The 26,555-nt window shown below is 53.8% G+C and overlaps 1 protein-coding gene across 4 annotated transcripts; it reads left to right on the top strand.

Annotated features, from left to right (window-relative positions):
• The first annotated feature begins 624 nt into the window (after positions 1 to 624).
• SOCS7 (suppressor of cytokine signaling 7) lies at positions 625 to 25,508 on the top strand. 4 transcript variants are annotated; one of them, XM_052785333.1, is made up of 10 exons: positions 625 to 1,654; positions 7,102 to 7,166; positions 10,399 to 10,503; positions 11,340 to 11,441; positions 12,271 to 12,401; positions 12,827 to 12,995; positions 16,196 to 16,324; positions 19,177 to 19,312; positions 19,671 to 19,828; positions 20,131 to 25,508. In XM_052785333.1, exons 1-9 carry the CDS (start codon positions 765 to 767, stop codon positions 19,789 to 19,791), a joined length of 1,848 nt encoding a protein of 615 aa, XP_052641293.1. In that variant the 5' UTR covers positions 625 to 764; the 3' UTR covers positions 19,792 to 19,828; positions 20,131 to 25,508. The 4 variants fall into 4 exon arrangements, with proteins under 4 accessions (XP_052641293.1, XP_052641294.1, XP_052641295.1 ...); XM_052785334.1 differs by having other exon boundaries at positions 20,437 to 25,508; XM_052785335.1 differs by lacking the exon at positions 11,340 to 11,441.
• The last annotated feature ends 1,047 nt before the right edge of the window (positions 25,509 to 26,555 follow it).

Here is a 26,555-nt window from a genome sequence, read left to right on the forward strand (position 1 = left end):
CCGTGCAAGAGCTGTGCAAGAGCTGTGCAAGAGCTGTGCAAGAACCGTGCAAGAGCTGTGCAAAAGCCATGCAAGAGCCGTGCAAGAACCGTGCAAGAGCCGTGCAAGAGCTGTGCAAGAGCCGTGCAAGAACCATGCAAGAGCCGTGCAAGAGCCGTGCAAGCGCCGTGCAAGAGCCCTGCAAGAGCTGTGCGAGAACCCTGCAAGAACCGTGCAAGAGCTGTGCAAGAGCCGTGCAAGAGCCGTGCAGGGCTCGCAGGACGAAGGTGCCGGGCGCCCGTGCCTCAGTTTCCCCTACCTCACCCCGCTGTCCCTGGGGGGGGGAGTGGGAAGAAAGAGTCCCCTGCCTCGCAGCCGGGGCTGCATCTCCCGACGCCCCGACCGCCACCGCTGCCCCACCGTCCCCACCAACCGTGTGTGTGCCCTCCCCCCCCCCCCCCGCCAGCCCCGGGGCCGCCCGTGGGTGCGGGATCCCCACGGCCGCGGTGCTCCACGTGAAGTGGAAGGGGGAGAGCGGGCGCGGGGGGGCGGGGCCTCGGCACTGGGCGTGGCCACACCCGACGGGAAGGCGTGGCTAATGGCGCGAGGGGCGGGGCCGGGGCCGGCGGCGGAAGTGGGGGGGCGTGGCGGCGCGCGGCCGTCGCCGCGGAGGAGGGAGGGCGCCGTGGCGGCGGCGGCGGACCTGTGAGGGAGGCGGCGGCCGGGCCCGGCCCGGTCCGGTCCGGTCCGGCCCGGTCCCGGCGAGCCATGCGGCGACCGTAGCCATGCAACGCGCCGAACTGCGGGAAGGGGAGGCGGCGGCGGCCGCCGCGGCCTCCTACCGGGTGCTCAGCCGCCTGCTGGGCTACGGGGCCGGCCCGGAGGCGGGCGCGGCGGCGGGCGGTGCCGTTACCGGCGCGGCGATCGCTGGGTCGTTGGGCCCCGGTGGCGGACGGCTACCGGTTGCTTCGTTACCGGGTGGCGGAGCCTTGCGGGGTCCGCGACCTCCGCCTCAGCTGATGGTGTTCCGCAACGCGGCGGAGGGGCGGCCCGGCGAGGAGGGCGGCCCGGCGGCGGGAGGCGGCGGCGGCGGCGGGGGCCCGGCGGGCGGCGGCGAGCTGCTTTGCCCGCGGCACCGTTGCGCTCTGGAGCCCAAGGCGGCGGCGAGGTGGGGAACCGCGCCGCCGGGTGGGCTGGAGCTTCAGCTGGCGGCCCTGGGGCTGCGGCCGGCCGGGCTGGGGGCGAAGGGACCGGCGGGCTGCCCCTGCCCGTGCCTCGGTCCGCCGCCGCCCGCCGGGCCAGCCGCCGAGGAGACCAGCGACGCGTTACTGGTGCTGGAAGCGTTGGAGCCCGACGAGACCGGGAGCTGCTCCGAGGAGGAGCCCGGTTCTCCCGGCCGCGGAGCAGCCCGCGCCGCCGGGAGAGGAGCCACCGGCCCCGCGCCGCCGCCGCCGCCCGCCGCTGCCCCCGGGGGAGCCGGCCCCGGCGCCAGGAAGGGTTCGCTGAAGATCCGCCTCAGCCGTCTCTTCCGTACCAAGAGCTGCAGCGGCGGCTCGGCCACCGGGGACACCGCCGCCGCTGCCGCCGAGGGCCGGCGCACCGGGGAGCTGCCCGTCTCCGCCGGCAGCCTGACCGACGTCTGCGGGGCCCGCGGCCGAGAGCAGGAGGCGGGCAGGTACGGGGAAGGGGGTGGAGGTTGTGTGTGGGGGGGGGATCCCCGGCCCCAGGGGCTGAGCTGGGTGGGGGGGTTGCCCCCCTGGCCTGGGAGTGGCGGGGGTTTGGGGTGGCAGGACAGGGTTTGCGGGGGACAGCCGCCTGCGGTGGTGGCAGCCGGGAGACCTTGGGGTTGGTGCTAAGTGCGGCGTGAAAGCCGGGCGTGCAACGGTGTGGCCCCACGGTGCAGGGGGAGAAGGGGTGCCGGTGCCGTGACACCTTGCTGGAGGTTGGAGGGTGAGCCACGAGGCACGGGTGCCATCCCGCAGGTGGGCACCGTGGCTGTCCATCGGCTCAGAGGTGGGCTCAGACCTTTTCTGAGCAGCTGCCGAGGCCTCGTCTTTCACATGGGGTTGGTGAGCCCGGGAGAGGCAAGCAGAGGAGGAACACGCTGCTCTGGGCCCTGCATCCCGAAAGGAGATGGTGGAGAAACATCTGGGAGCAGGACTGGTGAGGCGGCGGGTGGCTCGGAGGAGCTGCTGGAGCCCCAGGATGCTGCAGGCGCTGGCCGAGCGAGGAAGTGGTGTGCCCCGGGAGCAGCCTCTGGTGACACTGTGCTGAGACCCAAGGGGCTGGCATTTCCTCTTGCCCTTCTGTGTCTCGCAGAATGATTTCCTGAGGCTTTTGAGCATCGCAGTCAGGCTCTGGCCTCGGTGGTGGTGAGTGCTGCCGCAGGGGCTCTAGTTTCCCCGTGCTCTCCCGGTGCTCCACGGCAGGACATGGCTGGAAGAAGCGTTGGCAGCCAGGGGTTGACTGGGTCTTGCTTTAGGCTGGAGGGACAAATTCTGGGACCTATTGGTGTGAGAAACCCGCACCCCGCTCCCTGTTCTGTTGCCTCCGGCACTCCTCGGCTCCTTGCCCTGCTCCAGCCTCGTGTTTCAGTAGAAGACGTGAGCTGGGGAGGGTAAAGGGCTGATCTGTACCCGCTGCCCAGGCTCCGGTCGGGGTGGGCCTCCTGTGCTCCAGAAACCACTTTCTGTAGCATTTCCAGCAACAGAACTGAAATTCCTCGTGGAGGAGGCAAGGAGAGCCTGCCCAAGGTCTGTGCAGCCAGCCCGGGAGCAGCATTAAATAATTGAATGGACCCCGAGTATTACAGCACAGTCCTTTCCCTGCGGGGTTAATTAGCCTCGTGTAAGGCTTTTGGGGTGTGTTGCCTCCTCAGTGCAGCTGAAGACCTGTTGATGGGTGAGCAGGAAACTTCCTCCAGGCTTGCTCTGAGGATGCTGACCTTGGGTCAGGTGTGACCCACAGCACTGGCTTGTGGTCACTGGGCACTTTGGCAGCCCAAAAGGCAGCCAGGCTGTACCAGAGGCCAAAACGACCTTCTCTTTGGAGCAGAGGATGGCTTCTGAGATGGGGCAGCCTCAGCTCCTGTGTCAGCCGCCAGCCCTGTAGCGGGTCAGGGTGTTTGAGTCCTCCCTAGAGCTCGTGTGCCCGTGAGGAGCCTTGCTTTTGCATACGGGGTGGTGAAGCCGTTTTATTCAATGGCTTCATTCCCCACAAATGACTAAATGGGCCTCAAACGGTAGCGAGCCGAGTTGCCTGTAATGACATAATGTTTTGCTAATGGGCTTGTGGTTTATTTGGTCTTTGCGCTTGACAAGAGCGAGGAGTCCTCAGGACCTCCCAGCGCTGGGATTAGGCGATGGAGAGTTGGCAGTCATGTCTTAGCAGGTTGGGAGCAGAGAAGCACTGTATTGCTGCCCGGGTCTTTCCTCTGGTCAGGGAGTTTAATGGTCACTTCTCGTGCAACTCCGCCACACTAATTAGGTGATATTTTAACAAAGGTTACTTCAAGGTGCCTGATGCAGCAACTCTTGTGGTTCAGGGACGACTTTGCTGCTTCCAGTTCCAGGAGTCCCCTCCTGCTGACGAGGGCTGGATTATTTGAACGATGCTTTTTGCTCCTGTGGAGCACAGCTCCTGTGCTGGTGGCATGCAGGGCGGGTGTGCTTGGTGCTGGCATCTCTCCTGCCGGGAGGCGGCGTGTTGATGGGACGGTTCCTGCTGGCCCCAGAGGTCTGGCACCGCTCTCGTCAGCGAGGACGAGTCGTTCGGGATGCTGGGTTGCCCATACTCTCATGAGCAGGTTAGACGCAGTTTAGCTAAGCTGGGCTTGCTGGGAAGGGAATGTTTGGCCTCAGCAGATGCTGCTTTTCGTTTCCTTTCCTCCCAGTTGCTCTGGTCCCTTGGTTTGGAGATGAGTAGTGCAGTGACTCGATTTTCTGCCGTGGTCTTTGCTAGACTTAATGCTGCGCTAGTGAATGCTGTCTGCTACTTTGCACCCATCTTCATTGGTTGACTTGGCAGGGGGGGACACCGGACAGACGACCTTTCCTTGGCTCTGCTAAGAGCTGGAGGTTGTTGCCTCCCAATGTGTGGCCCCCATTAATATAGGATGGATCTGGCATTCACCATGAGTCGCTGCTGCAGTCGCTTGTGGCTGATGAGGTGGACTGAGAGCAACTTTTGGGTTAATTCATGGCTCATCTTGCTATCGAGCTCTTGTTCCTGACTTGCAAGTCTTTCTGCGGGCTGGTGGTGAAGGGCGCTCCCTTGGTCTGCAGTGGGTGTTACCTAGTCTGGCTCTTCTTTTAAACATCCGCAAGAAGCAGAATTCCTGGTATTTGGAGTTGCTGCCCAAGCTTCCCATCGTGCTGCCGGTCCTGGAGGCAGCACCATGCAGCTTTGCCTCCTGCCTGCAGCAGCAGTTAGGAAGGAAACCAGCCCCATTATCTAAAAATCAATAGCTGGGCTTTGCTGAGCTGCAAGAGGCTAAGAAACTAAATGTGGAGATACCAACGCACGGCTTCTCACCCAGGGCCTGGATGTTGATATTTAAAGGTTGTATCAGTGAAACTGCTCTTTTCTGGAAGCAATTTGTACTGCAGAGGTAATCGGAGGGAAAGGGGACAGGGTTAGGCACTGGTTCTGCAGATGGACGGGCGCAGGCGTATCTGAGCTGCAGCCGGCATCTGCTGCAGCTCGCTTGCCAGGTTGGTACCCAAGTCTTGTAAGTTAGCTGTATTGGTGACCTTGGGTTTTTAATGTGTCTCCGTAGTATTACATGCATAAAGTAGCATGTAGCCAGCCTGGGTGGCTGGGTAAGACTCGCATTAGTGTTAACGGGACAGTGCCTTGGGATGAGTGAAGGCAGCACCATGGGAAGCACCAACTGCTAAGGCAGTAGCCACAGCTATTGCAGAACTGGGGGGTAACTTCCCCTGCAAGTCCTTATTTGCTGGAGCTCGAGGGGTTACTCGGTTTTGTGTGCACAAATCCATGCAGAATCTGTCCATGACATTCCTGAACAGCAGTGTCCACCTTTGGCTTTCTCCAGCTCTGCAGGGCTGCGCCGATCTGATGCAGCAATGTTCACGTACTGGTCACACATAATTACTTCTCTGTGGGTTTCAGCGTTGTTTGGATGCTGCAGAACTTGAGGGCAGGAGGAAGAAGTATGGAAGTACGTTGTTTTGGTGGAGACTGAGTTGGGAAGTAGAAGATTCAGTCCATGTGAATCGTTTCTTGCTCTCACCCTGCTGCTGATGTGAGCTTGCTAGAAACGAGAAATCTCAGAAATCGATGGCTGTAAAATGTTGGCATAAACTGTAGCTGTTTTGGTAACCGCAAAATGCCAGCAATGCTCCTTTCCATCTGGCTTAGTGGGTGGGAACAGAGCTGTTACTATATTATAAGGTTAGTTGATATTAGTCCAGAAGTGTAATTTTGTGTGTGCATGTGTGGCTGATAATTGGCAAATTGTTCTCCTTTGGGGAAAAAATCCAACCTCAAATAGGTGCGAGAGGCTTAAAATGAAACACTTCCAAATATTTTAATGGGGTTTTATATATCAGGATGCTGAGTGTTCTTAGTATGTTTATTTGCAAACTTACAGTATTAAACATTTATTCACAGCTGTGTGACCCAGTGGTGTGTCTGGACACAAACAAGATAAGTGCTTGGTCTGCCCTGTGAGAAGCTGAGGGCACCCATCTGCTCTGCGTTCCCAGGGCTCTTCAGTGCACGGCAATATGAGACCAGAGCTCAGGTTTCTTCTCCCTGCGGGGTGGTTGAGTTGCATCTGCTCGGTGCAATCCTTCCTGAAGGGTGGCAGTCCTTGCTCAGAGCTGGTTTTCTCTGAAGCGTTGTCCAGGTTTCGCAGGAGGCTGCGAGCAGAGCTGGGGTCTGAAGCACAAGACGGGCTTAAGGTTCAGGGTCCACCGCTTGCTGGGAGCAGGTTGGAGAGTGAGGAAGACATCCAAGAGGAACAGTGTCAGCCTTGTAACAGCTGGCTTGCAGTGGGAGTGGGGTGTTCTTCTGGGTGGTGAGTAGAGTTGGCCTTTGAGTTCCTCTAGATCTTGGTGGTGCAGTCACTTGCCTGAATGCAACGGGACCAGTTTCTCTGGCCAGCACAGTGAAGTTGCACTATTTAATTTGGGGTAACCTTGTCTGACCCAGTATAGACCTGCAGACTGATATGGACTGCCCAGTGCTGGAATGGGCGTTGCGTGACGTACTGTGGATGCTGGAAAGACCTTTGTCAGACTGGCACACGAGAGCTGTGCTTGTGCTCAGCTTTGTTCTTGTGCTCTCCTCTCAGGTGGGAGTGAGTTTCTGGCACCAGGGATGCATTTCTCTACTCACCTCAACCACGGATTCAGGTCCTGGGGGTGCCATACTCTGTGCCTCAGTTTACCAGCATTTTCTCTGCCTAGATGTGGGTAAAGCCCTTTAGCATTGCAGTAGGGAAGGTGCTGGAAGGAGTGGTTTTGTGTGGGGAGAGCACAGGGCTGGCTACAGCATTGTTATAAAACTGCTGGTTTGGAAAGCAAGCTTCACAGAAATTGCTGGTATTCCTGGGTCCTCATCAGAGGTGTGTTTTTAGCTGTTTCCATCTATCTCGACGGGTCCAGGTTTAGCTCGCCTACCCTTCACCTGCATTTTGAAACCCTCTGGGGAGATGGTGTCCTCCAAACACAGTGCGAGGGCATTTGATGCGCTCGCTCTAGGCACAACCCCTAATTGCACAGGGACCCAACCTGTTTGTCGAAGGCATTTGGCAATGCCTGATCCAGAGAAATAGCGTGACGTCTGTTGTGAAACAGCTTCTTGGCTCCGGTTACCGTACTTGCTTGGGGTTTTTCCTTCCAAAGACTTTATTAATTACCTAGTTAGAGATTTGCTTCGTAGCAGGACGGAGACCTAGCTTTACTGGTTGACTGCCCTACTTAAGCTGAAGCACTGCTCTATGAGTGCTCTAGGACACGGCATTGAGCTGTCTTGAGCTTCTGTGAAGAATGGTGAAGGCTCTCCTGGTTTGAGAATATCAGACCATGTTTTTTTCTGTGGGGATGCACCACGTCTCCCCATCTCTACTAACGATGTTTTTCTTATTTCCAATAGGAAACACAGACTGACAAGAACTCAAAGTGCCTTTTCCCCGGTTGTGTTCGGCCCCCTCTTCACAGGTAAGGATCTGAAAGACTTACAGTATGGTGTTTAACTTTGCCATGAAAAGAGCAGTGTGTGCTTAACGATAGATGCTGAATGTTGCCTCCACATGCAAACCAGGATCTCTGTGAAGAGTTCCTCTGTCCTGCTTGGCCTCAAACCCTGAACAACAGGAGCTGTAAAAAACGTGGCTGTTGCACGTCAGCACTTTGCAATTCCTCCTGTTGAAACCCAAGTTTGAGTTGAGCTCTCGGAGGTGAAGGTCCTTCCTCCACGCAGGGCTGTTTGCATCCAAGTGGTTTTGAAAAATCCCCTGTAAAGCAAGTGCAGTTTGGTGTTCCCCTCCCGTGGTTTGAGAGGGGCTAAGACCAAGTCCCGCTTCCCACCTGGACTGCACAGCAACGTCAGTGGCTCTGCTGCATGACAGCTATGGAAATTGAAACCTCTTTTGTGGAACACTACCTTCTTCTTCTGCATGTTTCCCCCCTTTCCCCACATCCTGCTGGTTTCTGACCTTCCCTTTTCTGCTGGGGGTTGGAAGTTGGATGGTTTATAAATGGTGTGAGGGGGAAGTCCTGCTCTGCTGGTGGCTGAAAGCTGTAGTACTGAAAAGCTCCTAGCCATGGTCATGTGCCTCCTGTGGTGTGGGCTCATAGACAAAACAGTCCTAGCCACAGGGCTTGGGGCTTTCTTGGAAGAATACTGTCTCAAGACTTGAGTGAGTAGGAATGTCGGGTCACAAGTAAGTATTTATCAGCTCTGTGGGGTTTTAGGTGCCTTGTAATGAAGGTCAGATTCAAAATAAATTCATGTTGAGGGTCTTATTGCAGAGCAAAGGAATCAAAATGTGATTGTGTAGTGATAGCTGCCTTAGGAAAAGCCAGTGGGTAGAGCTGAAAGCCTCCTCTTACTGCTGGTTGTATGTGTTTGATAGTGGAGAGCAGCTGGAGAGCTCGGCGCAGGAGCTGGTGTGTGGTTTGTGTTCCTGGGTAGGGCGAAGCCCTCTTTGGAGAGCAGTGGTGAAGTCTCACTGAGAACTGGTTTAAATTTCAGAGAAGTGACCTTCAAGGCAGAGCATTTGTTTGACTTGCCTGAAACTAGTAACTGGAAGCTGCTGGTCTGCTGCTGCGGTTTCTTGTAGCTCATTCAGCTCTTGCAGAAGTGGAGTCACTTGGGGGTAATTCAGCTGTAGTGATGCTTGTTCTGTCTCCATTCCCACATGCCTTCAGCTGATGTCCTGATAGCAGGGCGGCATGCAGAGGACATGCTCCTTGTGTGATGCGACTGGCTTCCTTTAAGTGTCATGTGTGTTTGTTTAGCAAATCAAGGCTGGTGAAAGCAAAAGCTGCTTCTACTGCTTTGTCAGCTGTTGCTAGGGGAAGTTGTGAGTATAAAAACCGTAATTCTGTGTGCCGGTAATAGGGGTACGTGGATGTGCGTGCAGAGCTGCTTTTCCTCAAAAGAAACTACAGAGGAGAACCTGGAGGTGACAAGTTTTTGCTTTAAATTTGGGAGGTTGATTTGATTAATTGTTACTGTATCCTATTAACTATTTTTAAAATTACTTATGTCAATTTTTGCCAGTTGGTGGAATAGCGGCAATGCCCTCATAGGAGTTTTTCCTTTGCAAAGACCACGGAAGTGTCCCCAAAGTAAATATCTGGATTTTAATTGCTTTGGTTTGTTGTTGACTTCTCCAGTCTTACACTGCTGAAGTCTCGGTTTCTTTAATGGCTGCTGTTTAGGGGATTTTCTGAGACTGGGACCACCAAAGAAGTCCAGAATTCAACTGCCTGGCCCAACTTGCATGAGTTTCTTGGTGATTTGCTTTCAGGTCAGTGTGTGGGGTGAGCGAAGGTCTTTGGGAAGGCTGTCTTTGCCTTTCCTAACCTCTCCTCGGGCACCTCTCAGAAGTGCTGGCTCCATAAGTCCACCACAGCCTGCCGTTGCAGCTCCTGCCGCGTTGAGAAGGATTTGAAAGCTGAGTTACTGCAACCCCTCTTAGTCTGGTTGTCTTTTCTTTTTGTTTGTATAAGATGAATGCAGCCCAGCCACTTTATTTTTAGGGTGTGGAAATGAAAGAGTGGCTCTGCGCATGTGTGTGCGCTCACACCCATAAGTCCCCCAGGGAGAAGGTACCTCGGATAATAACCAACCCTAAATACTCCTCTTCACATCACTTATTAATAGACAGGACTTTTAAAAGCAGAAGGAAGCTGAGTCAATATTGTCCTGTGTAATGCGTGGTAAATATGTTGTCAGGTACTTACCGAGAGGTGGGTGATGCTGTGTATGGTATCTGGAGCAGAAAAGGAGTTCCTCTGCCCACAGGAATTGAAATCTAAGGCAGCCAGATTTCGTTGTCCTTGTGTTTGGGATGATTTGGTTTCAGTGTTGGTAGTTCATCAGAGCCTGGTTAGACTGATTTTTTGGGGGAAAAAATGCCTTGGCTGTGGTAGCATCACTTAGGGGTCTCTCTGTGGGATTTAGGTGTTTTCCTTTTGACTCTGTATCAGTCCAGTACTGAAGCTGATCCTTTGACCTTGATTTAATGGCTTCATTTCTCTCCCATGACTTCAGACTAATTTTAAGCTTTTCTGGTTTTAAGTTAGACATCTTAGTTTGTGTCATTATTTTCCCCAAGCAGTATCCTGGATCCAAAGCCTTCAGGCTTCAGTGAATTCCAGTTATTTAATGTAAAAGCCTGTCCAACTCCCTCTTACTAATTTTAAGAGCTGGTACACTCATGGCCTTTGGGCTAAAAGGTATTTCTGTTTGATTATCTAAGGCATTTGTAGGCAAACTCAGACTGGCATTAGTAGGAGTGTTATCTCGGAGTCCTGTGCCAGCAGGTGCCACGCAGACCTGTGAAACCATTTCCCAAGCGTTATACAAAGTACCAGAGCTGTGCACCATTGATGAACTCTGCTTGATATGTGAACTCCCTGCTGAAAAGGTCACGCAGTGCTTTCCTCATCATGTCCTCCTGGTGCTGGACTCAGATGGGGTTCAGGCACGCGTATGGGTGTCATTCCCTTCTGCCTGACCTTTGGGCTGTGGTAGCGGAGTTGATCAGTGTCTCCAAAGCAGTGCAGCATGGAAACTCGATTTGAAAACAGCTAATGAGATCATCTTCCAAACCCTGCAGAGGTTCCTGACCCTTCCCCTCTCCCCCTGCCTCCCCATCCTCAGCCTCTGCATGCCCTGGAGAAAGTGCAATACTAACAGTCTTGCTCCACCAACCTCCAGGTGAAACAGTGTCACTGGTGGACGTGGACATCTCTCAGCGAGGACTGACCTCCCCTCACCCTCCGACTCCACCACCTCCACCACGAAGAAGCCTCAGCCTGCTAGGTACTGTCCTGGAGAGCATCCTTTGCCATGCATCCCCACGGGAGAGTAGGAACTGCCTGTCTGCCCTTGCAGGGATGGCGGAGGAGCGTCTTGAGGGTCCCCGGCAGCGGGCTTGCTGCCTGCTCATCTGACCCTGTAACATGCCTGCTCACGCTTCCCTGGCAGAGGAGTTTTTCCTGTCCATTGAAAGCTTCAGTCTTTCTCTTAGATCAACCAGGAGGGGAGGGCTGTGGTGGAGCAATGTGAGGTGGGAGGTAACGTGCTGGTTTTGTAGTATTTCTGCTGCTTTTGGAGAATTTCCCCCCTTCCTACCCATTGCCCAGCAAGGCTGGTTCCTTTCTGTGTGCTCTAGTCGGTGGAAGCGGAGGCTCCCTGGGAGGCTGCTGCACCAGGGGCCTGGCTTAGCTGCTCCCCATCCTCCTCTGGAGGAGGTTCCTCTGAGCAAGAGCATCTTAGGATGGGTAAAGTCAGCCTTAGCGAGCAGCACCTTAAACTGCACGTCCTGTGTGCTGGGTCTGTGAAGTCTCCTGTAAATGCTTGTCTTGTGCTGCAAGCTGCATGCGAGGAGCTAGCTGGGCTGGAAAATGGACTCCTTCACTCTATGAGTGTGTGTGAGCATGCGTGTGCGAGGCTCTTGAGCTGGTGTGAAGCAGCAGCAGCCACCCGCACTCAGAAGCAAGAGGAGGGTGGCGAGCTGCCCGTGGGAAGCTCCATCTTTGCTTCTCCAGGCAGCGCCAAGTACTGGTTTGCTTGGGCCGTGTTGTCAGGTGCTTGTTGGCGCAGAGCTCGCTTGCTTTCCTGTTTTCTGAATCTTTCTTGCCTCTGTTCTCTCCTAGATGATATCAGTGGGACGCTGCCTACGTCTGTCCTAGTGGGTCCAATGGGCTCCTCCCTGCAGTCTTTCCCTCTGCCTCCGCCTCCTCCACCCCATGCCCCAGGTCAGCTTAGCTTTAGTAGCAAGGCTCTGGCTTTCCCTTCAGGGATCTGGACTTTGGGGGTTTTCTTGGTAAACTTTCAGGCTGCAATCTGGGCTTTAACAGCAACGGTGCTGCCTGCATTGCCCGCTCAGGGACATGCGGTCCTGCGCTGCTGAGTGCACAGGCACTGTTGTGTCAAGGCTCTGGTTTCCATGTGGTGTGGCTCATCTTGCCCACAGTAGTTTTGCTGAAGCTTGTGATTGTACCAGCTTTATCCTCAGTTCAGCATCTCCTGTTTTCTCTGGTTCCTCTTGGGCTCAGCAGAAGCGCAGCCCACCCCGATTTGCGCTGCGTCAGATAACGTGTTACTGAGCGTCAGCAGTGTTGGAAAGAGCTGTGGGAGCAGGGTTCAGTGCAGAAGCCCCAGCTTTGACAGCGAGCCTGGTATGCAGTCCGGCTGAATGGCACACGAGGATGTTTCCTGTGCATTTATCCTTTTGCTTTTGGTTTCCTTCAGGACCCAGAGGGCTTTAACTGCCCCTTTTTCAGGATGTGTGTTCCTTCCAGTCTGTGCTGCCTGGCACTTCCCTTGCCTTCCCTCCAAGCTAGCATAAGGAAATAGCAGGTGAAGGCACTGAGTTAGTCACCTTGGAAGAGCCAGGTAGTGACTCCCGCTGTGTCCTTCACAAGGATATTGTCCTTCCATCGGTCAGCCCAGCTTCCTTCTCCACGCTGCAGCTCTACCCCTCCTGTCCTGACCTCTAGAGCCGTGCGAGGGGGACGGGGCGACTCGACCTTGGGGTGAGCTCCCTGCGGGTGACCATGGCCCGGGCTGTCTCTCCCTCTGCAGATGCCTTCCCACGGATTGTCCCGCTGAGGCCGATGGAGGCGATGCCCGGCCAGCCCGCCCCTCACCTGCAGTGTCCGCTCTACCGCCCGGACTCCAGCAGCTTTGCAGCCAGCTTGCGAGAGCTGGAGAAGGTAACGGTAATGTAGGGGGTGGGGGTGGCAGACAGAAGGAAAAGACTGTGGGTCTAGGCTCTGGTTTTGGGGACTGACCATCCCTTTCACAGAGCTGGGAGTATAAGATTAGGATAGGACTAAAAAAAACCTCCTGCCTTTCTCTCAGTGAGGTCTTTGAGTCTAGAAAAGCATTTTGTTGTGCGTGGAAGAGGTGGTATAGTCTCATCTGTTCTTACGCCACTTCTGGGTGGTAAGGGATGTGATGGTGTGCTCTCATCCTGGAGCAACGAGTCCTAACCATCGATACTCCGGAGTGGGTACAACCAGGCACTTTCATTTTGGCATTTAAAGGGAATTAACAAGAGCAAATCGTATTGCATTTTGTTGCTGATAAAATCTTTCTCACTAGCATCTGCTGATGTTATGGCTGTCTCTTTTCCTAGTGTGGATGGTACTGGGGACCGATGAACTGGGAGGACGCAGAGATGAAGCTGAAGGGGAAGCCAGATGGGTCCTTTCTGGTCCGAGACAGTTCTGACCCCCGTTACATCCTGAGCCTCAGCTTTCGGTCGCAGGGCATCACCCATCACACCAGGATGGAGCACTACAGAGGTAAGAGCCAGGGGCAGTTCTGGGGATGCTGCTGACAGCGGGGGCCTGTGGCTGGGGACCAGTCTGATCTCAAGGTCCCAAAACAGTGCTCTGGGTGCAGAGCTGGCAAAAGAGGGCGAGCAGCAGCAACATGTCCTTGCTCTTGTGTTGAGATTCTGCAAGGGGCCTTAGAAACTGCATTTGACTTTGCTCCTTGTGCCTCAAGCAGTGACTGTCCTTACAGCTCTGAAAAATTGGGGCATATAAGAGTTCCCTGTGCCTGCCCTCTGGCCTTGTTTTGGAAAACTGGACTCAAAGAAAATGATGATGGCAAGGTCTTTGGGATCCCCTGTCACTGAGAGATGATGTACAGCAAGAGCCATCATTCGTAGCTGTCAGTGCTACCCAAAACGAAGCCTGTTTCCCCGTGAAATGAGAAGTGATCTCTTGATGTCGCGGCTTGTCACCTTGCTTTGTTCCCTCCCCGCCCCTGCCCGAGGGATGCTCGGCAGTGGTACCAGCTGTGGTCGGTACCAGACCGAGGCTTTAGCTCCACTGTGGTGGGTTTTTATTCCGAGAACTCCTGGCATACTGTTCGCGCTCTCTCTTCCTGCTGTGGTCACCCTCCTGCATGGGCTGCTTCTCACCTCGCCCCACATGCTTTGTCTGCTCATCTTCACATGTGGTTTTCTGTATTGAACCCTTGTACGGACAGCTGTCCTCAGGCTGAGTAAAATGCCCAAGAGGCTCAATGCACCGGAGGGGAAGCTGCCCTGTAACCAGTGGGCAAGCTGTAATAACAGCTGCCTGTAGAGCCCTGTCATTAAATGTGCCTGCAAATAATGGGTTCAGAGGCTTCCCAGCCGACCTGCTGCAGAAAATAGTGGTTTGCAACCTTTCAGAGCAAAGCTCATCTTTTTCTCCTTTTTGCCCTTGCCCCAGGGATGCCACTGTTGTCTTCTTCCACCTCTGCTAGTGAAATCTGGCAGCACTTCTAGTCTTGAGCCCCTCTGATGGAAAGACGCCCCAGCATTAATACTAGCCCGTCTAGAGCCAGTTCCCCTGTCCCTGACCATTGCGTAAGACGGAAGGATTTTCATCACCCTGTCGTTATAGAAATTACAAGAAGCTCTTGCAGCTGGAGGAGATGTGAGGCTGCCTGTACGGTGGATACTTTTTCATAATTGAGCTTTGGAGGCAAACTTCTCTTGCTGCTGGTCTGGTTTCTTATTTTGGGGCCGGGATATGTCCATGCTCCGAGCTTCCTTAGCCAGGTGTCCTTCCCTTTCCTCAAGCTGTCCTTCTCGCTGCACAGATGAAGGTTGGTGCTGCCACCTTCCCTACAGCAGCGCTCCCAGGCGTGGCACAGCATCAAGGACTTCATTTTTGGGTGCAGCGCTTTGGTCTGCATTGGCAGCCCTGTGCTCCCCCCAGGACTGGCTGCCTCGTGCTGAATGTGCTGCGGCAGCGTGGAAAACTGCAGACCTGAGCACTTTGATAAACCAATGAAGATGACAAATGGTGAGGCTGAGGGAATGGTAAAGAGATAAATGCTTGACCTTCAGGTTTCAGGTAGATGAGAGGAAGAAACCAGAATTTCTTTATCTTTTTTTAGGTGAGCTGAGGAGGCTGGTGTTTGTGCTTTGTCCTTTGCATCTATCTACTGGCCAGTTTTAAGGGCTCATTCAGATCTGAGATTCCCAAGAAGAATTACTTATTTTTGTACTTGCTGATCCTGGATGTTTAGCAGGTGCTAACCCAGTTCACTGCTCCCAAACTGGCCCGTGGCAGGGGTGAGAGGTGTCTTTTCCCAGTAAAGCCTACCAGACCTAGCTGTGGGGAGAGGAGGTGTGGTTTAAATTTTGTGGGCTCTACATAGCCCCTGTATCACTGGTTGCTGTCCAACCTACAGAAAGCTGTGAGTGCTGGAGATCCTACAGAGCTGCTTCCTCTAGTTTTTCTGTAACAGGTTGGTGCTGCGGAGCCTGTGATGCTGCCGGGGTAGCTGCTCCTCCAAAAACTCCCTGGCCTGAAATATGTACTGGGTACCACTGATTTGGCTATCCCTTCTCCTTAGCACAAGTTCTTTGAAAACACCCTGCATCCATGTAAAGTCACTCTGCTGCCTTTCTAGCTTTGGGTTACAGTGCTTGTACAGATGAGTGGTGTCCCACACCTCTTGCTGGAATCTGTCCCACTGCAGGCGTGAGCCTGGGTCTGGCTCCTCATGGGCTCTGTCCTAAACAGAGCCCTTGTTTTCCCATTTTCCTCTTCCTGGTGAAGCTCTACTCTGTGTTGGCTCTTGCCAGAGCACTGAGAAATCTGCAGGTAGAAAGGGAGATACAGGGGGGATGGAGGGGGATGTAGGCAGCGCTTTGGCAGGTAAGGGGGGATAAATGGCTGCATTTTGGTGCAAGGAGGGGCTGTCTGGTTGCAGCACAAAGAGATTGTGAGACTGGTCTGACTTGAGGCTTAAACTTAACCTACTTAGAGATCGGTAAACAGGTTAGAGGGCCTGCTTTCCCTGTGTTGCCCATCTCCGGTTTCATTGTTTGCCACTTGAGCTCAAAGCATGCATAGTGTCCGGTGGCACTACAGGGAGGACTATGTCAGTGTATCTTGACCCTGGTTCTAGCTTGACAGCAACTTGAATTAAGGTGTTTGAAACAGCTGGCAAGAACATGAAGCTGCTCCCATGCCTGCTTTGAAATAAATGATCCTTGACAGCCATAGGGCTTGCAGAAGAGGACTTCAGCACCTGGATCACTGTTTTTACATACCTCTGTGTGGACTTAACTGCTCTGATGTGCTAGCTTTCTTTGGGAGTGCTGTTGATGGGATACTGCGGAGGAGCAGAGGCATCTGCTAATGCTCTGTTAAACAATGTTTTGATAGTTTAAGTTTAGACCCAGCAGTCGTTGCAGGCTGTTTACAAGTTCAGGCAAGCATGACTTGTGGCCATGCTTGGGTTACAGTGGTCACGTTGTCATGTCTTTCTGCGTATCCTCAGCTCTTGGAGAGCACTGGTTCCAGTGGAACAGCATCCTTGCAAGCTGGTGCCACTGGTGTTTCCTCTTAGTGCCCTGCCTTGTCCCAACTCTATGAGAAGTAGTCAGCCTGGGGCATTCACCTGGTCTTTGAGAACATCAGACTCATGACTAAATGTCTCCTCTTGCCGCCAGTGCTGCTATAATGTGAAACCTTTTCTGTTCTGTTGGAAGGGACCTTCAGCCTGTGGTGCCATCCCAAGTTTGAAGACCGCTGCCAGTCCGTGGTGGAGTTCATAAAGAGAGCAATCATGCACTCCAAAAATGGGAAGTTCCTCTACTTTCTCCGATCCAGGGTTCCAGGTGAGTCTCCCACTCTGAGTCTGGGGGATGTTTTGCTCTGTGATTAGCTGCTGGTCTGTCCCAGAGAGCCAGTTTAATGTGGCTTTGGTCTGCTGTGCTCAGTGCCCTGGTCTGCATCCTTGCCCACTGACTTCTCAGAAGGATTCTGCGGAGATCTCTCACTCAGCAGCAGCACCACTTACTTGTGGTGGTAAGGAGACTTCCCAAACCTTTCTTCCCAGGAGCATGGAAACATGATACCATCTCACACTATGACAAATGGAGCTGGAGACTGGAAAGCTACTCCCTCAACAAGCAATTATTTGGCTACTAAAACCCTGCTTTCTTCCCTCCCCCAGTCTCAGTACTGCTGTTCTTACGAACCACTCCATGCTTTGTAGTTTCTCAGTTCTTCTTTAGCTGAGACCCACCTGGGGCTGTCAGGGGGAGAGACATTAAGCTGAGTGTGTGGGAGCGTTTCCAAGTGTGAGCTCAAAGTGAGCCTCAAGGGATAGATACTGTAGATTCAGAGTCCCTGGGGGGGCCTGTGATGCCAGAACCCATCAGCAGGCAGGTGCTTGCAAATGAGGAGGGAGTGTTAGTGCAGCTTTGTTGAAGCATGTTTGATTGCATGCTGTTGGGATTGCAGAGCGCTTGTTTCCCCATCCATCAAACTCTGGTTGCTTAAATGGGCTCACATCTCCCTCCTGCTAAATCTGGGCAGGCAACTGGACCATTATCTTCTGTATCTATTTTTTTCTGGTTTTCGCTCATCTGTCCTGGTGTATGAGAAAGCTAGCCAAAAAATCCAATGTGAAAGGAAGGGAAGAGTCTGCCAAATAGGCAAATATGCCCCTTACTTGTGAGGGAGCAACAGTGGGGGCCGGAATTTGGAGGGCAGGTGAGTGGTGATGCTTTTGAACAAAACAGAGCAGGAATGGGAACGCTGCTGTGGTGAGATGGGTGATGGCAGTGAAGCAGAGAGGGGCCGGGCTGAGAAGAGTGTGGGGATTGCTGTGGTAAATCTGCAAGTGAAATTGTAGTAAACTTGCTCCCTATCCATATTGCCATCGTGCCTGCAGGCCCTGATGGTGACAGCGACCTCTCCATGGCACTGCAGCATGGAGAGGATTCAGCCCAAAGAGTTTCTGGTCTAGAAGAGGCTGGAGGGGAGGAGGGATGGGATGTTCCCTCTTCAGGGTTCCTAGCAGCGCTGGAGTCGCAGCCCAGATCTGTTCAGTGTTGCCCTCTGCTGCAGACACTGCCAATAACTGGAAAGCTGATTTATAACATGGCTGTGCTTTGGGGAGGAGAGGGATGTAAAGCTGGTTTTGCAATGTACCCTACCTTCAAAAAATCCTTTCAACTTAAACATACTTTACCTTCCTGATCCTGAGATCTCTTCCCCTTGAGAACAGGGCTTTGAGGGCTTAGGACTCCAGGCAAATACCTTAGAAAGGACTTGCTCTAGAAAAATATCATCAAAAAAGAAAATATCCCCCCCAAACAGCCCTGTGCACCTGCTGAGGAGTCCCTTGCTGCCTGGTCCCCCCTCTGAGCTGCCAGCCAGCTGTGCTGCTGGCTCTGGGTCCTGCACCTCTGCATCTGGGTGCAGCATTGGACCTGGGCGCTTCTTAGAGTCGCTGCGCCTTGATCCTTGAAAAACAAAGTCTCACACTGATGCCTGATCTTCAGTGGGAGAACATTTAGGATCTGCATCTCCCCAGTGTGCTCGTTAGTGCTGTTCTCCTGCTGAAATGTTAACTGCTGCTCAGAGGAGGGGGCTGTTTCCAGCTTGCATCTGGCTCCTGGCAGTGAGGCATGTGGCTAGCACAGTGTGCGGAGCTCGTGCTGCGTCCCTGTAGTCGCTGGCTGAGCTCCCAGAGGCTAATTCCTTTTTGGTAGGAGAATAAGGGTGGGGGGGAGAATCCAGCCTTCAATTGATTGCTGTTCTTTGGTTTCTCAAAAGCTGGCTCACAGCTTCCTGAGCTGCCTGGAGCAGTTTTGAGCCCATCTTAGTGTGAAGAGCTTTCCCTTTTCTCCTTTCACTCCATTGCCCTCAGAGACAAGCCAGCAGGAGGGGGTTAGAGTGTAACTAGCTTTGAATCCTTATGTAAAGACAGATAAAACCTTGTGCTGTGAATGAACCCAGCTCCCGAAGATCCTTCCTAGTGCTTCTGCCGACCTCTTGGATCTGTGGGCTCGATTGTTGCTCTTAACTTTGGGGGAGGAGGAGGTTGGGCGGGGGGGGGACGACAGTTGGATGCAACTCACTTTCAGCCCTGCGAGGTTGCTCTCTGCGTGGGGAGCTGGCTCGAGCAAAGCTGCTGCCGCCTCTGCCTTTGTGCCCAGCCTCGTGACCCCAAGAATGAGCAACTCTGGCACAGCTTGAGCTGACCAAATCCCCCAGCTTTTTAATGCCTCGCTAGAACTACCCAAAGGGTTGCGCAGAGCAAAGCCTACGCGCTGGTCATGCTGCCTGCCTTCCTCTTTGGCTTTCTTCTGCACCCTTTCAAAAGCCTGTTGCTTCCCAGTATAAAGTGATGCTTCGTCTATTAGTCCTGGGAGAGGGGGGGTGGTTAGGAGCTTGCAATGTCCCAGGATCTGCTTTTCCACAGTCACCCCATGACATCAGAACTGTTGTTGCCTTGTGAAGAAGGCTGGAGATACTTTGCAGCCAAAGGGGTATCGCCCCTGGAAGGTTTGGCTCCCCAGTCCCAAGCCACGCCGAAGCAGCGGGCTCCTGGGAAGATGTGCTGTCGAACACAGCCTTGCAGAGAGCTCCTGTTCCCAAGAGCCAGCTTTTACTTTCTGAATCAGTAGTGGCTCCTTTCTAATCTAACATTTGTCTCCAATATTGCTTTTTCCCAAAGGTCTTCCTCCAACGCCTGTCCAGCTCCTGTATCCAGTCTCCAGGTTCAGCAATGTCAAATCCCTTCAGCACCTTTGCCGCTTTCGGATCAGGCAGTTGGTCCGAATAGATCACATCCCTGACCTCCCGCTGCCCAAGTAAGTCTCGAGGACTGGCCTGGGGACGAGTCTCTCTGGTTTCCTCCCTGACCCTCGCCACAGCAGGCAGTGAGAAGGTGTCTGCATCTGCAGCAAGGGCTCTGGGAGGGAATAGTTGAATTCTTCAGCCTTGGGACAGCAAGATAAATGTCCCGCGGTGTGTAGGGATGCGTGCGGGAGTGATGACGAGCTCAGGATTGAGGTGTTACCTGCCGATGCCACAGCCTTGGGGTACCGGCTGCTGTTTCTGCTGGAGGTGACAGTGCTGGCTGGGCTGGGGGAGAGGTTCTGGTTATCCTTTGTGGAGGCTGGTGTGCTTGTGGCTCAGGGTTAAAGCTTCTGCCCATTCCTTCCCCAGGCCCCTGATCTCCTACATCCGCAAGTTCTACTACTACGACCCGCAAGAGGAGGTGTATCTGTCGCTGAAGGAAGCTCAGCTCATCTCCAAACAGAAGCAGGAGACCGAATCCTCCACGTAGCGAGGCTGCCTCACCCATCTTGTTGCTGCCACTGATGGTACGTGTGTGCCGCTGGTCCGTGCCCTGGCCCATGGGGTCAAACGTAAATCACTCTGTTCCCTCTGATTGCAAAGAAAAAACAAAACCCTCTCGAAGAAGTCATGGCTATTCACTCCGTGGTCTTTTACCATTGCCCAACTTTCCTTGGGGAGGGGAACAAGGCTTCTGCTACTTTCTTGTGCGTATTTGTGCCTACACAAACCTGTGCTCGCTCTCGTGCCAAACCAGCTGCAGTCTGGGGCAGATCCTGCCACATCAAGTGGGCTGTTTGATCCCTCTCCCCTCTCTCTTCCCCACCAGGAATTTGATTGTTGCCATCCTGTAGCCCAAGTCAGGCTGTGGTGGGAAGGAGGCACGCGATGGTGAAGCCTGCTTCTGCGGTGCCGCTTCTGCTCTCAAGCTCTTTTGTACAGAGAAGAGGGTTCAAGGCTCCTAAGAAGCACAGCAGAACGGGAACAAGAGCCTCAGCTCCTGCCTTGAGGGAGAGGGGTCTCGGAGACAGCTGAGCCCGGCTCATGGACTCCTTGAAGAACAAAGAATGTCATGGCACTATTTACAACTTTTTGAAAGTTTTATTTTTGATGTCGTCTTTTTTTTTTTTTTCAGCATGAGAAATACTGTCTTATGATCAGCTGAATTTTTTTATCCTCCCTTGGAAACTTCAAGGTGGGGAGAGAGAAGGGGACTTTCTAAGAAGATCATCTGCTCCAGGCATTATGGCAAGACTGTTCTTTGGTCCTCACTGAGAGGGGATGCAGCTGGAGAGCTGCTTGGAGGCAGACTGAGCCAGAATGATGTGCAGCTACGTGGAATAACCTCTGGGAAGCATGGAGCTCTGAACAGCGGGCAGCTGCACAGCTCCCCTGCTTTCTAGGATTTGGGAGAAGAGGGCCAAACCTAGTCTTGGGCAGCTGAGCTTTGCAACTGGATTTGCAGGGTGGTCCTATATGCTTTTAAATTGGGCCCAAGGAAGGAAGAGCATGTGAGCCATTTGGATGTCATGGAGCATTCAGCCAAAGGGAATGGTTGCTGCTGCACTGGGGAAACAAGGGCTGCTCCTCCGAGGTGGCATCGTTCCCTTAGCAAACACTGGAAGATTTTGCTGAACCCCTGTGATAAGTGGAAGGAAGGTGGCAAAGCTGTTGCTGTAACTGTTGCAGCAGTCCCTGGACCAAAGGTAGTTGCTACAGGGATCTCAGTCTTGCAGAGCCGTGGGATGTGCACTTTTAGCCTTTCTCTGGTTGTCTCCAGAAGCTGTGAATGAAGTGGCTTTCTGTTGAGCTGTGAAGGATCATGATTAGGAGTTGCTGGGGCATTAAGAGGCATCTCTGGGGAGACTCAGAGCAAGGAGCAGATAGCTGAGGGTTCTCCTGGAACGGCATCTGATCTCTGCGAGCTTGCTTGCTGCTTCCTCCTCTCCCTGGGATGTCCACGGAACCACAGCAGTTCAGAAACAGTAAAGCCAAGAGAGGTGGTAGCTCTTGCTGTGTTTCTGGGCTTGGCACTGGCTGAAATACCCCACCCTTTCAAATGCTGGTCTGCTGTTTCATCCACTGCAGCAACTGCAAAGAGTTTGCATTTCATGGTGAAGTTTAAAGTTTGCCTGAAGTGATGCTGAGAAGTCTGGAGAAGCATCTTTCCTCCTGTATGTAAATGAGCAAGTGTTCCTGTGCTCTCAACCCGAGTGAAGGAAACGCTCCATCCTGCAACTGTGTGGTCTGAAAATGCAATGTTGTCTGTGGCCCGGGTCTGCAGATCTGAGGTCGGTGCCCCGTGAGCTGGCTGCAGTCACTCAGGAGCTGCTAAGACTTTGGTCTTGCCCTGCAGAATGATCTATGTCCTTGAATTAGATACAGTTGCGTGGATCTTAAAGCAGCCTGGAAAAATTCTGATTGTCTGCCTCTGCCAAGTGTTGCTACGAAGGGTGCTAACAAATCATGCCCTCCCTTTCTTCACCATCACCTCTGGCCTCAGTTTTGGTCTTGGAGAAAAAGTATGTTTTTTAAAAAGGATTTGGCTTCCAGATGAAACTAATAACTAAGCTTCAAAATCTGTAGAAATACCTCATCGGACACTACTCACTACTGACTTTCTGTTGCATGGTCGGGGCAGTGGTTATCAGGAAGGAGGAGCTGCCCCAAGACGTGCTGAACAGCATATCCTGACCCTTGGTGAAATTGGAGCTACTGTAGTCTACAGCTACTGTGTCCCCTCTGTGCGGGGACCAATGTTCATCCCTCCACAGCTGCCGCTGCATTCCCTCCCCTCGGCTGTAGACCTACAGCTCACACCAAGTTATCAGCAGAGCCTGCAAATAAATGCAACTGCTTCGACTAAAACGCACAGCACGCTGGGCGAATGTTGGGGGGAGGAAAAAGCATCTGTACTTGTGCAGGTGAAACTCAAATATCCATGCACCTGGCCCTGCTGCATCTCAGTTGTCCACGTGCTGAAGATTTGAATCTTCCAACTTATCTGTATGCTGGAAAGGAAAACCTTCCCAAGAGTCAAGCCTGGTCTGATGCCTGAAGTGTCCAACTCCATGCCAGTGAAGAACAGTGTGCCCGGTGCATGTGTCTCCTGTCAAGCTTCTCTCCAAAAAGAGACCCCGGAGGCAAGGATGCATGTGAATAGGTGATGGCCTGTAGGACGTGTGAAATGGGGGAGCTGTGAGTCTTCCCTTGCCGAAGCCAGGGAGAAGCCGGTCCTCTCCCTAGTGTGATGGTAGTGACAGCATTTTCACTCCTTCCTTCCCTGTTCTGGGAGGGAGAGGCGCAGGCAGGGTTTGGGAAGGGAAAGCAGCCGTCCCGGAGAGCAGACCAGGGAAAACTGGTGCTGGCTGGGCACTGGGAATCGGTGCAGAGCCCGTCCTGCCGACACTGGGCTTGCCTGGGGTGAAAACGCACAACCCTGCTCCACGGCGGGTCGGGAGAGCCGTCCGGCACTGCTCAGCTCCCCGCGTGCCCCTCCGGGGATCTCTCTGCGTACCCCCAGAGCTCCCCGCAAGGGTGGATGGGGTGGCTCTGTGGCTTTCGGAGCTGTTAGAGAAGCAGCCAGACTTTAGGGGCAATACTTGAATTTACATGTATTTGGCTGGCTGTCGCTGTCCTTGGGAGGACTTCTCCCAACAGCCTGCTGGTGCTTCTGCTGTTATTTGAATCCTGTGCACGGCGGGGGCAGCCCTCCCCAAATTGAAGCCAGCAGCAAGGCTTGGGGTCTGTCTGCAGCAGCTGAAATGATGGAGGAGATGTGCTCTGGGGTGTTAGGTAGGGGATGGTGGGACACCAGCCTGTCACGCTGACGTGCTTGGTGTCAGCTGTAGCTGCACAAGACCCCCCCCATCAATCTGCACCCGCAGGAGCGGTGGGGTCAGCTCTGCCGTGAAGGTGGCAGATGCTCTTCAGCCTTCCCAGGGCCCTGCTCCACCTCTCCTTGCTCCAAGACAGGCAGGGGAGCTGGAGCGTGGTCAGTGCCAGCCTGCTGCCTATGGCTAATAGTGCTGGATAAGATCCCAAGGTTAACTGTAGTTAACAGCCTTCTCTTGAAATCCATTTAAAATAAAGCTGTTCCTAGAGTTCCTTCACATCTAGGTGTAAGGAGAGGGAGGGACTTGATCTGCTGTTTGGAAGTGGGAAAAGGTCCAGAGATTTTTGTTTCAAGGCTGGGTGTGAGTGGAGCAAGCAGAGTGGTCTCTGCTGAGGGGGTGATGGTCTTTGTGGACACGGGTGGGATCTCAAGAGGTGGCTCAGTCCTGTCTTGTCAGTGAATCCCCATCCCTGTTTGGGGAGGAACACCTAATGTTTGTATCCTGCCTGGAATGGTTTTGTAGGCGGGTTCTGGAGGGTGCTCTCATCCTGCTGATTTGGAAAAAATTTTTATAGCCTCCTTTGTCCAACCTTGAGTTCTGCAGAGGTTGTTGCCGTCCTCCTCCCTCTATCAGGGACCGCAGGCAGGTGAACAATGAAATGGATCATAAAAACTACCAAAGCGCAGAAGGTATCCATGGAAAAGCTCTTTTTTTCAGCTGGAGATGGTGCTTTTTTCAGCTGGATGAGTGCAGCCTTCAGGAGTGGTGTGTTTTACCTGCTTATCAGGTTGGCAAGATCCCAGGTTTGCTCGAGCCAGCTGCTCCGTGCAGGGCCCCCGCTCCTCTCCCTGCAGCCTGTTTCAAGGTAGGGAATGACCTGGCTCGCTCCTGCAGCGTGAAATTCAGATAAGCCAGGACTGTTCTCACATGGAAGTTTTCAGTTCAGCATTGACCTCCCTGGGGCCAAAAGAAGGGGAAAAACTTCATCCTTAGCTTAGTTTGGGTGGGACCTGCTGCGGGCAGGGTGGGAACCACCTGAGCCGCTCATGCGAGAGGGAATTGGTGGTTTTGAAAGCACCAGGCATGTGACGCTTACGTATCTGGCCAGTTTTTAAACCCTAAACGTGTTTTTAATAGGGACCTGTGTTATCGTGCATGTGCCTGAAGGAGCGTGTGGGTGCAGGGAGATGTGCAGGGCTGTGCCCCAGCCGGGCAGGCTCTGCTGTGGGTGATGGCTGGTGCTGAAGTCTTGTCCGGGAGCATTTTGGGGAGGAAACTGCTGGAAAGCAGGGTTTGCAAAAGAAAGGATCTTCCTGCTTCCAGTAGGAAGGGAACTGGCTGTTGTCCTTTGTTCTTCACAGTTAAGATACGCCCTTGGGATGATTTTACCCTTAAAATTGACCATCAGGCCTGAGCCTGCCCTTTGGAGGGCTCGTCGGGGACCCAGACGCCCACCTAAGCCCCTTCGGCTTTCAGGGATGGAGGGATTTATCGGCGTGCTCCAAGCAGCCCCCATAGCGCTCCCCTCCCCGGCCCCTCGCTCCTCATCCAGAGTCTTCCAGGTGAGACAGGGCAGGCGGGACCCCCAATCCCAGACATCCCCCCGGGATTAACGGGGTCCCAGCGGTGCTGCCTCTGACCGTGCCTCCAGCTGAAAAGCACAACCGGTGCCCAGAAACACAGCGGCCTCCCGGGGTGAGCTCCCAGTGCCCCTCGGGGTGCTCCCCACCCCAGCCAGGGCTTTACTTCGAAAATCGCTGGTGGGCAGCGAGTAACACTGGATCTGGACTTGCCTTTAGAGAAGGAATGAGCAGATACTGGCAGCTCTGAGTGCAGGACCTCGTGCTGCTCATCGCCAGGACTGTTGAACCACCCTTTGGTAGAAATGCAGCTTTGCTTAATTTTTTTTTTTTTTTGGTGTGTGCTTAATTTATTAAAATAGTTGCTGATTAATTTATTTTCATAAACTATATTAAAAAGTTACTAAATGGTAAAAACAGACTTGCAGGCCAATCTTTCAGAAGAAAAAAAAAATGTTTTTGATATAAACACAACAAATGCACTTTTGGGTGTGTTTGGTTATTTTTGGGAGTGGGGAGGGGGAGCCTGGCTGTACCTGTGGGTTTGTCTGTATATATTGTATTAATAGGCATGTTTGGCCTCTCGTGTGGAGACATTAGTAACTGCTGCAGGTCCTGTTGGGGAAGCTGGTGTGAAGTTCCCGGTTTTTTTGTTTCGGGGTTCTTTGGTTTTTGGGGGTTTTTTTTGGGTAAGTCGTCAGTGAGGGAGAGCTGACTTCTGTGTTTGTAACTCATTTCTATCGTCGTTTTGACTGATGGTTTTTTGGTTTGGGGTTTTTTTTTTGTTTTGTTTGGGAGGGTGGGAAAGGGAAGAGAGCAGGGGTTTGAAATAAAATCATTGGAAATTGTTTTATGTGCTGTGTGTTGTCTTGAGTCCCAAGCTGCTGACTTCCCCCTCCCTGCCCCGGGGTCGATTTTGCCCCCCACTTGCAGCATCCCTGTGGGGTGGGATGGGATCCTAAGGGATGGAGATGCCCGGGTCCACCTCCTGCCCCCCAACTTCACCCTGTCCCCCTCCCCAGCCCCTTCCCCAGCTGCAGGAGCCATGTGTGCTGCTTCCCCCGCCTCTGCCCTGCGCCGAGCCGCTTTGAACACCCCCGAGTTTGGTAGATCAAAGGCTGCGGAGCGACAGAATGGGGCTGAGGCGGGCAGCATGTGGCCCCCCCCTCTCAGCTGCTGTTTGTTCGGGGGGGGGCTCACAGCCCTGGGGAGCCTGTATCCCCCCTTCCCTTCCTCCTCCATGGCTGGGTGGGGGGCAGCGGGGGGGTGTTGGGGTGCAGCTGGTGTTCCTCCTGCCCTGGTCTTGGTGCAGGGGTTTGCCCCCCCCTTTGCGGTGTCCCAGCCGTGGGCACAGTCCCCAGGGCCGGGGCTCTGTGCGGGGACAAAGACCCCATTGATGGGGGCCAGACGGCAGAATCTGACATCTGGGGCTTCCTCGTCAATTTTTTTTTTATTTTCTTGGCTGGGCCGAGCCCCGGGGGCTGGAGCTGAGATGCCAAGGGCCCCCCTCCATCGCCTGCCTGCAGCCCATAAACCCTGCGGGGAGGATGCTCCTGGTAGAAAAGGGGAGCGGGGGGGGGGTTTGGGGGTTCACCCAGTCCCAAGGAGGGTTGTGCTGCTGTGGGCAGGGATGACTGTACCCCAGGAATTGCCCTCGACGGGGAGGGTGCTTCGGGGGCCGTGGGGAGCCATGTGCCCAGGGCAGGGATGGGGCACCCCCTCGGTGCCCCCCCCCCCCCCCAGCCCCATAAAGCCCCTTTGTCCGGCCGCCTCCGAGCCGCCCTGGAAAAGCCCCAACATGGCTGCGCGCTGCGCAGAGCTTATTTTTAACATCTCAT

Source organism: Harpia harpyja, chromosome 4, assembly GCF_026419915.1.
Source record: "Harpia harpyja isolate bHarHar1 chromosome 4, bHarHar1 primary haplotype, whole genome shotgun sequence".
In the NCBI taxonomy this organism is placed as follows: Eukaryota; Metazoa; Chordata; class Aves; order Accipitriformes; family Accipitridae; genus Harpia; species Harpia harpyja.